The 12,422-nt window shown below is 36.5% G+C and overlaps 1 protein-coding gene across 2 annotated transcripts in view; it reads right to left on the bottom strand.

Annotated features, from left to right (window-relative positions):
- Positions 1 to 720: 720 nt before the first annotated feature.
- The window catches only part of LOC140152463 (2-(trimethylamino)ethylphosphonate dioxygenase-like), a 42,270-nt gene continuing 30,568 nt past the window's right edge, over positions 721 to 12,422 (bottom strand). For both annotated transcript variants that reach the window (XM_072174781.1, XM_072174782.1), the window contains exons 11-16: positions 8,943 to 9,083; positions 7,722 to 7,782; positions 6,636 to 6,689; positions 5,856 to 5,924; positions 2,062 to 2,169; positions 721 to 1,258 (exon numbers count right to left, since the gene is read on the bottom strand). In XM_072174781.1, the coding sequence (XP_072030882.1) occupies positions 1,151 to 1,258; positions 2,062 to 2,169; positions 5,856 to 5,924; positions 6,636 to 6,689; positions 7,722 to 7,782; positions 8,943 to 9,083 (541 nt within the window). In that variant the 3' untranslated portion in view covers positions 721 to 1,150. The remainder of the gene's footprint in view (positions 1,259 to 2,061; positions 2,170 to 5,855; positions 5,925 to 6,635; positions 6,690 to 7,721; positions 7,783 to 8,942; positions 9,084 to 12,422) is intronic.

Here is a 12,422-nt window from a genome sequence, read left to right as displayed (position 1 = left end):
TCAATATTACCCTGGCCAAAAAATATTGCACTTTACTTTTATATGCAAATTATTGCTCATGCTCAGACTTTGGCCATATCAAAACATTCAATGAACACAAAAAGATACTGCTCAAAATGTAACTTTTTAAAGTTGACGAAAGGGAGCAAGAAACTTTGGCGGATTGAGAGTCCGGTACTCTACCATCTGAGCTATCCAGCCCAAGATAGAGAGTGATCCCAATTATCAATTTCTTTGATTGGACGCTGGTCAGAGCCATGTACCCATATGTCTTGATACAGCCCAAGAAGTGACAGTATATACAATTTGGCTGATATGAGATTTAAACTGGCAACATCAGAATAGATTCTCACCATGGCAACCTGTGAGCACACTACCTAGAGGTTGCCAGTTCAAATCCTACTTTAAGCCCTTTGTGTGACAACTGAGTTTCCTTAAAATATTAAAATAAGTGCAGTTAAATAAAAAAATTCAAAAATAGATGCAACACTTCAAGGTCATTGCTTACTTTACATAACTGTACAACTAATATCTCTGTATTACTCACACAACAGTAATATACCAGGCCGAGGGAGGTACTCAAGTTTGGTTTTGGTAGGGATACACCTCTGAGAATATAATAGCAGACACATACCAGAGACCCAGATATTTGGCCAAATGTAAAACAATTGTTTTTAACGAAATTTCAAAAAAAAAATTGAAATTTGGTCTCCAGTCAGGTGAAAATGGAATATTTTGTTTTTTGAAATATTACTCATTTTTATACCAAAATTGAATGAAAAGGAGCCATTGGTATTACAGAGGCCGTATGATGAGAGCCCTATCTGTGGCACATCCCAGCATGGTCATTTGTACCAATCCTGGGTTTACCAGCTACATCCCAGCATGGTCATTTGTACCCATCCTGGGTTTACCAGCTGCATATATATAGTTAGCCATACCCTAGTATACCTGTATCAAAGCCAGCTACATCCCAGCATGGTCATTTGTACCCATCCTAGGTTTACCAGCTGCATACATATCACTAGTTAGCCATACCCTAGTATACCTGTATCAAAGCCAGCTACATCCCAGCATGGTCATTTGTACCCATCCTGGGTTTACCAGCTGCATATATATCACTAGTTAGCCATACCCTAGTATACCTGTATCAAAGCCAGCATTGGTTGCCATTTCTCTTAGCTAAATCTTCCCTGCCATGTTGTATGTATGCCACTTGAACACTATTACGGAAGTCATCTATGTTCACATAACACCCCTGTAAAGTGACAGAATAATGATAATTTGTAAGGGAAAGCGTAGTCTAGTGATTGAGTACTTGCCTCTTGTGCATGAGGTCCCAGGTTCAATTCCTGGTGGTGGCAACTTGCTGGGGTATTGGCTTGGGAAAAAAGATTAAATTCTTCCGCTCTCCTTGTGGCACATTTAGAATTGGGTAAATGAACCATGACAGTACTCCGTCCTTTGGAGGGGATGTCAAGCTGTCAGTGCTATGTACAGAGAGTCGCACCTTTACATGTCTATCACAGTCAGTTTTGAAACGGGTAGGGTAAAAACCCCAGACTGTCCCAATGAAGAGAGCCACATTAAAAAAAATCGGTGATTAGTTGTTTGGTTATCAAAAACTTCTTTCACCCAATGGAATTTGGGGAGCTGCACAGATAATTGGTGGATGTTACAATCTAAGTGCGGATAGGTCTGCGCCTGAGGTTCGGCTGCAACTGGCCTAGATGATACGATCTGATTGTGATGGTCCACCATGGCAGCGAAATTACAGCGCTTTGAATCCTTCAAGATCTAGCTGGAAAAAGGCGCCATATAAATCCGAAATTTATTTATTTATTTATTATCTACGTAAGCTTGACCATTTTCACAGTGACTGGCTGCACCAGTACTGTAGCTTTCACACATTGACCGGCTGCACCGGTAATGTGATATCCGACTGCGCACCCGATTAAAAATCAGTTGTTATGGAATCCTGTCATGAAAGCCTACTTACATAAATTAGCAATTGTGAATCTCTTTTCATGTCTTGACAAGCAAAGGAATTCTATTATTTACCTGATAGTGTCGTTGTTCACCATTATGTAGTGTAAACTTCCTTCTTGCATGCAGAATTCTTCTGTTGTTAAAGATGATACATTGACCAGTTCTCATACGATGCTCAACCTAAACACAAATATATCAACAAAACTAGGGTAAATTAGTTGGAAAACTTATTGAAATTCCAGACTGAGCAAGTTATTTTAGATAAGATCTCAAATTATTTATAGATTAATGAACGAGTATTACTTGTTGGGAGAGAAATTAGACAAAATAATGCACGCGCGCTGATGTTGATGCGTCTAATACACGAGAAGGAAAAAACATGTGATATTTGCTGTTTTTATAATAAAATTATCACTTAAAATATTGGAAAATATAACCAAATATGAATGCATCAACCCGCCCGAAAAATGAATAAAGCCTACGAGACGGGCGCGAAAGCACTGCGAGAAGTACGCGGAGTGCAATTAGACACAATCAATGCATGGTTTGGATTTTTCTAACGCTTGCTCTGATTGGTTCTCGCTCTCTAAGAGTGTATGAATTCAGGATAACATAGTCCATTGCTTAAGCTCCTATCCATACTGGGTTATTCCAGTTGAAATTCACACCCCCTGCTATGGAAGACATGACCTTAAGAACACTATGCAGTAAAAATCAGATATTTTCAAAAAATGTTGGCAGACTTCAAAAAATGATTTTTCTTAATACTTTGTGTATGGATGCACCTTGGGTCAGAGTCTACAGGAGTGACAGTCATATCGCCTCTACACCCTTGGTTGCCATGGCAACAGCGAAAATGTCAATTTGCCCAATTTTTAGCAGTTTCAGCATTTTCCCATGTAGCAAAATGTAGAAATATCAGGTCAGATTTCAGGATGAAGGAAATAATGTTCAGTACCCTTCTTTTATACAGTTAATAAGACATTCTTCCTCTCTATAAAAATCATGTCAACACAAACAAATCATTTTCAGAAATGGGTGAAACTATTATGTAAAATAGGGGTGTTTTTCATAATTTTCGGCAATGCCAAAACTTGTGTTGGGAAAATTGCACAATTTTCAGTTTTTTAATTTAATATATTATGAAAAATAAGGGCTTTTATCCACCTAGGGGATGATGATGTATTTTTATGATATAAGCAGGGCTGTGACACTCGTATTCAAACCCTGTATAAAAATTGAAGTCACTTTACGGCAACTTAATTGACACATCGGCAGTTTGAGTGACAGTTGCTAGGCTTTTTCAGTACACCTAGTAACGTCCTGGTAACGCTCAGGCACTTTAGCCTAAAATTTACGCACGGTTCGCACAACGTTGTCCGTACTTCTGCCACGGTGGAACAGACTTATCCTATATTCAATTGACAAGTTCGTATTTGATAGACAGTTGCTGGGCATTTTCAGTACACCAAATTTATCCAAGATGGCACCCATCGACTGCCAATTTTTCAGACCCTTTCCAGCAAAAATACAGCTTATTTAGCCAGTCTCGTCATAGGGTCATCGAACAGAATATTTTCCTAGCATATTGAGCTAACTCCTCAGCTATTTGGTTTTTCACGATATGATAGTAATAGAAAGATTCAACCAAATGTTCGCCGTTTTTCGCCATTTAATTTTTTTGGAAACGATGACGTAAACATTGCATCATCTCTTCCACAGGTAATACACTCCTACACAGGGGCGTAGCCAGCTTTCTTGGTCAGGGGGGGCAAAATAAAATTTTGGGGGCACAGACGAAAAAAATTGCAGTTGCATCATACAATACATAGAGACTGTAATGTCTTCGAGCTTCCCGAAAAAGGCCTTATTGGGATGATGTCTTGTGGCATAGCCTGAAAAAAAATGGTATTTTACACTATTTTCGCCCATTATCCGGCTAAAAAAGGGCTTTATTGTTAAAATTTTTTTGTATTTTACACTATTTTGGCCCTGAATTTTGCTAGAAAAGGGCTCCTTGCCCTTTTTCTTTTCCTTTGCCCTCCTGATTTTCTCTTTCATTTTTTGTCAAAGGGCACTTTTTTCTTTCATTTTTTTTTTTTTGTCAGGGGGGGCACTCTGCCCCCCCTGCCCCCCGCTGGCTACGCTACTGCTCCTACACCGCTTTGCCATCACATGCATGAAGGCGCATAGGCTGAATGACTGACTTCATTTGCGCAAACGAGTGGCTTATCCTATAGTATATTAGTACTCGAGAATCCTTGATATAAGTATGAAGACATTACCAACTGTAGTGCATGAGTGTCAAGTATTTCTGCCTAAGTGTTGCCAGAAACCTCACTTTTTGACGTTTGAGATTTTATTTACAATGGAAAATGCTGATTTTAACAGACAACTCTCTTGTTAATTTTATGCAACACTCTAGTATTGTTATTTGGAATAAGTGCATGGTGTGACATGATTTGCATTGGTTTCAACACCAGTGTTGCCAGTATCGTTGCCTTTTCAGGTGCTGTTATGAAGTAATTTTCATACGTGGGAGCAGTGTTGCTAGGAAAATTGCACAATTTTCAGGTTTTTAATTTAATATATTATGAAAAATAAGGCTTTTATCCACCTAGGGGATGATGATGCATTTTTATGATATTAGTATGAAGACATTACCAACTGTAGTGCATGAGTATCAAGTATTTCTGCCCAAGTGTTGCCAGAAACCTCACTTTTTTGATGTTTGAGATTTTATTTACAATGGAAAATGCTGATTTTAACAGACAACTCTCTTGTTAATTTTATGCAACACTCTAGTATTGTGATTTGGATTAAGTGCATGATGTGATATGATTTGCATTGGTTTCAACACCAGTGTTGCCAGTAGCTTTGCCTTTTCAGGTGCTGTTATAAAGTAATTTTCATACGTGGGAGCAGTGTTGCCAGGAAAATCGCCCAAATTTACATTTTGGCGGTTGCCATGGCAACCAAAGGTGCAGAGGCGACACGAATGTCATTTCTGTTGACTTTGACCCAAGGTGCATCCATGCACAAAGTTTGAAGAAAAATCATTTTTTGAAGTCTGCCAACACTTATTTGATTTATACAGCAGACCAGTCTTAATCTTCCACGCAGGGAGTGTGAATTTCAAAATTGAGTTTCCTGAATGGGCGATTCCATTTGAAATTTACACCCACCGCCCATCTCAAGTCAGGGGTAGGTGCAGTAGACTGGGTACACCAACCACATTTAACAGTATGTAGTATAACCTGCACTTGATAATCCTATCACCTTAAACACTGTGCACATCTTCAGATTGATCACGCCAGGTAGCGGCCATTTTTGATATATAACAGTCCTCGGTAAATTATATAAATCTAATGATATATTCTTAAAGTGTATGTAGCAGGGAGGAAAAGCCGACGGTCAATTGAAAATTTGACCTTTCATATTGAAGATATGGATTTTTTCCCAAAAAGACCTAATTTTTTTTTTGGTGTTTTGGGAAAAAAAATCCATAATTTTAATACTGAAAGGTCAAAATTTTCAATTGATCGTCGGCTTTTCATCCCACCTACATACACTTTAAGTATAAATCATCAGATTTATAAAGTTTACTTCAAGTACTGTTAAATATCAAAAATATCAATTTTAATGATTTGCCATAAAATGTGTATTAAATTGCGAATTTCAAACAAAATTATTTGATATCAGAATGACATTCTTCGTATTCAGAATGCAATTCGATATGTCTGATGTGCTCTAATGTCCCAAAATAAATACTGTCCAAACGTTCATACCCCAGCCCTTAACTTGCTTCTGTACATTCTTCCACAACAAAAATGGAAGTTTGTCTTCTTTTTTTCAAAAATATTTACCTGAATGGGAGAATTTTCCAAGACGGCAGCAAAAGTATGATAGGCTTCATAATAGGGTTCTACATCTTCCTGTATTAAGAACAAAATAATTATTCATTGAATAAACTATTCATAATTATTTAAAAAACCCAAATATTAATCCCAGCACATGAAATAACAGTTATTGATAAATGTTTCTTTCAAAATTTTGTCAGGAAATGACAAAATAATTTCCTTTTGAATCAAAATTGGCAAAACATAAAAAATTACACACAAAAATTATCACTTTTACAATAAAACACTGGGCACTACTGGTATTACAAGAATAACTATAAGGACTACTATATTAAACATAATTAGGACCCCTTACTAGCAACTCTCAGGGACTTTTCTAACTTGCATTTATTTAAAGTGCTCCCTTTTAGTATACTGAAGTAAACTGAATTGGGCCAAAACTGGTGAAATCACAGAAAAATTATCCGGGCATCAGGTTATAATATTTGCAACATTTATTCTACAGTTCCTGTATCTTTTTATCTTTATATAATGTGTCAAATCAGAAGCGCCTCTTAAAATGACTTGGTGTGAATATTTAAGCGATATTACCAATATATCGGGCTTTTTAATTTACCGTTCTGAAATTCCAAAAAGTCGAAAAATAAAAACCTTGTAAAAATTGCTACTGGTAATTCTTATTTCTATGGGAATTCTTATTTCTATGCCCAATACAAAGACTAAATTGACAGAGCATATTTCTTTCTCTACTGACATTTGCCACATGTAAGCAGTCATATTTCATACCTCTCTGACCTTCAAAGGACCTTCAAATGGAGGAGACCATGCAACAGATGTCATCTGGAGGCAAAACAAAAATCCAACATAGTGTTACTCTCAACTTGAGACGAAGCAGACTATAGCTACATTTTCCTATTTGTGACGCGATCAAGCAAAATCAGTCGGAACTCGGCAATATTGATTTTGAGATATAGCCAAACAAAGCGAATATTTCCTTTTGCTTCCTCTTGTTTTGGAAACACTTTAATTGCTAATATCTTTGGAACTGGTTGTCCAATTTCAATGGGTTTTTCTGCAAAAGCAGCTTTGTAAATGCTATTTAGTAGCCTATAAGAATCTGAAAATTTAATATTTCCGAGTTCCGACTGATTCTGCTTGATCGCATCACATTTAAGTATTTAACTGTTAAATTTCACACCACTATATTGTTATGATTTTCCAATACTAATGGACCCCAGGTTACTGTAAACAACATGCTTTTGTGTTACAATAACTCACCCTCTCTCTGTGCAAGAATCAGTTTGAAACTTTCTTAGAGAGTATTCTGTCGGTCGGACATCCGGGTTATCACTAGTCTCGGGCCCAAACTGCATGTGGCTCACGGTTTGTTATGAACAACAGAAACCGACTGTGAAGGAGGCTACATAGCGATGTTGCTGGAGTGGCATTCAATTTCGGAAAAAACAACACTCGACCATGGAATTTAATTTTAAGTTTGTCAGTATATAAACGGTAAATCAAGTAAGTTTCTTCCACTCTGAAGACTTAAAAACGGTTGTGTGATTCCACTGACTATTTGCGGTCGAAATTTACATAACACCAATGACAGAAATCATCAACAAAAATCGAATCAGGGACTTGTTTTCACTCGAACATTATCAACCGGAAGTGACGTGTCACGGACCGACAGAATAAGAAATTCAAACGGTGCCGTGTAATATTTTCATTCCATTTGAAATTCATACCCCCCTGTGTTAGATATTTCTAACATCTTCCATTGGTTAAGCACCAATCTTTTTCTTCAGTGCAGTCTTCCTAAAATATACTAAAACTACCATATATATCAGACACAGAGTCTGAACATTCTCTTACCTGTCCTTGAGGGTTGACTGTGATATGAGGCCTCTGATACATGTATGCAGCAGGTCGCTCTCTGAAATAAGCATACAATCAACATCAAGAATTGATAGCACACTATGCTTTGTCAAGGATTGTGCAGACTTTCAGTGGTGATTTAATACAAAGATGAGTAACTTCAACTTTATTTCACGATAAAAAGACAGACAAATACTTATTAGATACATTACTACAAAGAATGATTAAACGAAACGATTATGGAGGGACTGATCAAAAGACCAATTGGAAGGCCAGCATTGAACACACCCTTTTATAAGACCGAAAAATGAAAGACAAAATGAGAGACTTTCACGCAAGACACATAAAACTTGCTGCAAGAATTAATTGTAAGATGAGAAAAAGTAGCAGGGTAGTTGAGACCATGACTGTAACTTCTTCGGATGTTTCCAAAAAGGTTAGCTTAGTTGTGTTTGGACACTGCTATGCTTGGGTGTCACTATGGGTGGAAAACAGTGTACCTCTGCATTATTTCCAAAGTAAACTTTTACTTTATGCGCATGGAACAGTAAAACAATTGAAATGGCAGCCATGTTGGTGGCCATTCTAAGATGACAGTGGGACAGGTCTCTAGATCGATTCCACAACCATTCATACCTATTCACCTATTTCATTGCATTATCATGGGAAATTCCCAATGGAAGCCTCTTAGAGACAGACTTTTATTTAAATGAGGATGACTGTCATGATTGAAGTCATATTGCATACCCTCTATTGTTCCATCCCAAATCTGACTATTGTGACAATTCAGTTTGGCAGATTTCCAATGGTTTAAATTATACATGGGGCTACATGGGAGTCCAAACTCCCCAGGTCTATTACCTCTTTTGAAGTTTGTAAAAAACTTTTACAATGATTGCATTACACCATAACTTCCCTTATGACTTATATTGGCCCTAAGGCCTATTCTGACTGGTTACGTTGAGGGCTATACAGCCCGTCTCAAAAAAAGTTGTGCAAGTGAAAAGCGCCCTCTTTGACAATTAGAAAATACCATTGTGACATGATGCTTACATCAACGTCAAGGGCACAGTCTTAGCTCTCAAATACCGTTTGTTCTGTTCAATTTGCTTTTTTCAATCTCGAGATATGTTTAGTTAACAACAAAAGGGTACAATCACAATTGTGCCACTTTTACTACGGAATAGGGCTGTGCCAATGGGTAACTGAATATCCTACCTCTCAAAATGATTCTTATGGAAAGTTACAGGCACTCTTGTCAAAGTATCAAAGTGATGCGGATACTGCCGCCTAAATTCAGTAGCACTGTGAAAAACATCTAGAAATAAACTCTCTCCACCGTGTGCAGAATCATCAAATCTGTCAAAAACAAAATAATAATAAATATTAGTGTTAACTGACATAGGTACCAATCCTTTAAACCAAGAATGAATTTTCTTAAGGCAGCTGTGTACTCTCAGACATGCTTGTAGTAAAAGTGCAATAACTTTGTAATTATTAGCGCAAGACATATAAAAGTATACATTTTTATAAGGGCAAGACATCAATAAATCTTAATATACATACAGATTTGGGGTAAAAACAACAATTATGAAGAAAATCACAAAAAAGTGAGTTTTTGGCAATATTTGTTAGGTACATCATAACAAGAAAACACTCTTTCCAAAATATTTTATTTTGTTTTTAGCTCAATTTTGAGGTTCCATTCCAAAAAAAAAAATTCACAAACGCCTATTTGCACAAAATGATGCCTAAAATCGGAAATAGACCAAAATATAAAAAATGAGAAAACAGTTTTTTGAGTCGATCATGCTTTTTACGATGATCATGTTTGCTTACCTATAGATGCTGTATTTATTGAGTTATCGTGTACCTAAATCTTCATTTTACCGAGAAAATGAACATTGAAATAATGGCCGTTGAAGTTTAAAGTGGTCACATTTTGCACTTTCATCAAATCTCGCAGGAGAATGCGGCAGTTTTTGTTTTTCTACCTTATATTACGGGAACATCAGGTTAATCCACAGCCCCTTGAGAAGATTGAGCAAAATCCATTCATAACTTGATATTTAAATCGGGGGAAAAAACTTGAAAAACTCCACATTTTGACAGCTAAAAGGAGCCATTTGACCACTAGGTTTTTGTGAAATCAGTGCTTCCGTGGTGTTTCCATAAGATGCGCCACGCAAGATGCAGATAAGCGTCACAGTATCGTAGCGTATTTGTGCGTTAACAAATTTCACAATACGCAACGAAATGCGTTATTGAGCGCGTATACCATACTGGTACAACAAAGATATTCTTTCCTTTTCAATTTCAAACACGAGTAGAATAGTGAAATAAAATCCTTAAAATATTACAGTTGGAGTTTACAAATCTGGATTTTTATTCCTTGTATTTATAAAAAACATAACAAAGTACAAACATATCAAAAAAACTCAATTTTGCGAAAGAAACAATGTCTAGAGTACACAGCCGCGTTAATCTAACTACAGAATTTGATATATATCATCAAGAATTACAGCTGTGGAGAAAGGAATGTGATTCTATAGTCCACTTTGAAAAAGGGTGCTTTGTAGCCTCATGATAAGAACATGTGTAATTATAATAAATATTGATCCCAGAGACAGGTACAGGTGCACTCCCTGAAGCATATATGGCTGAATTGTACATATTTTGTATAAATCAAAACCTCCAACCAATATCTCTTGTGGGTCTCCTTATAATCCACCTAATCATCTTCAAGGGAAGTATTATACTTGTTCAATGGCATGACATCTTATTCTCATGCTCTGCAGCACTGGAAGGTCCACCCTTTCTTGTCTAAAGCATTTGGCCAAAAGCAATTGTTGTGTTGCCCTCCCAAGCCTAAAATCCAGCTGGATTTTTTTTTTTACCAACTTAACCATTTGATTCCTACTATTTCACAGTAACATGGGTGAAGAGAGGAAAGTGCATATTGGGTGTATTTTTTACCCAATGTTGAATATTTTACTTAAGTAAACAATATCATAACATCCATGAAAAAGTTTGTTGTTGGATTCAATGAGTCGTTCCTACCAGGGTTTCTATCTAGCCCAAGTTTGGGCTTGGGACACAATCCCGAAATAGGCTGGGGTATGATGAAAAAATCATTTCTTAAGAACATTTAAAAAAACTGGCCAACGCAATAACTTTTTATTTTGGCATTTGCAATACCATGGAACAAGTGGTATACATGTATACAAAGATGTACTTAGATATCAGATCCAAATCATGAAAATCGATCTTGCCCTTGGCCAGATGATCAAGCAATTACACACGGCAACAAACATTCATGTGAGCTTGTCCAGGGAATATGCTATTGGGGTATTACCCGCCCCTAATTTTTATTACATTTTTTTTTTTGTGCTTTTCATGCTGAAATATCATCATCCCATTTCGGAAATTTTTTTTTTAAATGAATTTTTACAAATCAAATATATTTTTACCCCAAATCAACATTTCCGAATATATTGTCACAGACCGGGGTTGCAGGGGAAATTAATCAAAGCACATGCTCTACCCCTACTGCTGCAAAACACTGCTAAAATGCTTACAAGAATGAGACAGACATAACTGACAAGTCAACACTTCCATAATGACATCAACTTTTAAGAAATTTGAATGAAAATAATGAAAGTTTTGGCCACTTTTGAAAAATGATGACTCCAAGAGGAAACTATGAATTCATTGCCATTGGCCTAATAATAAAAACTAACACCAAGTTTACTGGAACACGATCATGTCAGTAAATGAATATTTTGTTCTGGGACTGATTATTCGGACTATGCCAAGTCCACTTTCCTACAAGTGTAAGCTTAAAGAACAGGTGATTAAAAAATAAGGCAGGAGATAACATTCAAATTGAAAAAGAAGTGATAACATTCAAATTACCTCAAAAGGTACAAAACATCAACTTCAGTTGCATTCAGGAAAACAAATAAAATTTGGAATTACAAGCAAGCTTATCATGCAAACCAAATCTAAAAGGGGATCACCCGGAGTTAAAAACTCCATTTTAAAATACACAACAACTTTACATCCAGAAAGTGCGCCCAACCAAATTTTAAAATGAATGCGTTACGTAGAACAATATTGCAGGCCTAGAGTTTCAATTTTCATAAGCAACAAATATTTTACAACTCAATTTCATATCTCGAGTCTCAAAACTTTGCAAATCAATTTCTCAAAATATCATGTCCAAAATTACACTTAATTAAATTCTGTCATCACTAATTCTTAAATTACTTAAAACTAACCTAAGAAAAAGGCTAGATAAATACTCCCAAATTATTTTAATACAATCTCAAAAAGAAATTGTGTTTTTAAAATGCCAACATTACTCACATCCACCAGTATTCATCACCTTACATACAGCTCATTCATAAAGGTCCTGCAGGAAGAAAATTTGATCTCACACTCCCAGGTACATCCATCCTGTTCAGTCATCAGCACACATACTGACTACCAACCAAGGGGGTGACACTAAATTCACGGTTGTTCTATTAGCAACGCAAAATCTATGAAAAATTCAGCTGGTTTACTAGCTAGAAAGTGAGGCCAGTTATCGATCCGTTATAGCTCGTTATGAATAATTCATGTTCGACCCCTTGGATCATGTTAATTGAGTTTGGCAAATAACAACGTTGTTAGTTTTGCGAACTTTGCCTGTTCAAT

This window comes from Amphiura filiformis, chromosome 5 (assembly GCF_039555335.1).
Source record: "Amphiura filiformis chromosome 5, Afil_fr2py, whole genome shotgun sequence".
NCBI lineage: Eukaryota > Metazoa > Echinodermata > Ophiuroidea > Amphilepidida > Amphiuridae > Amphiura > Amphiura filiformis.
This window is presented reverse-complemented; position numbering and strand designations above follow the sequence as displayed.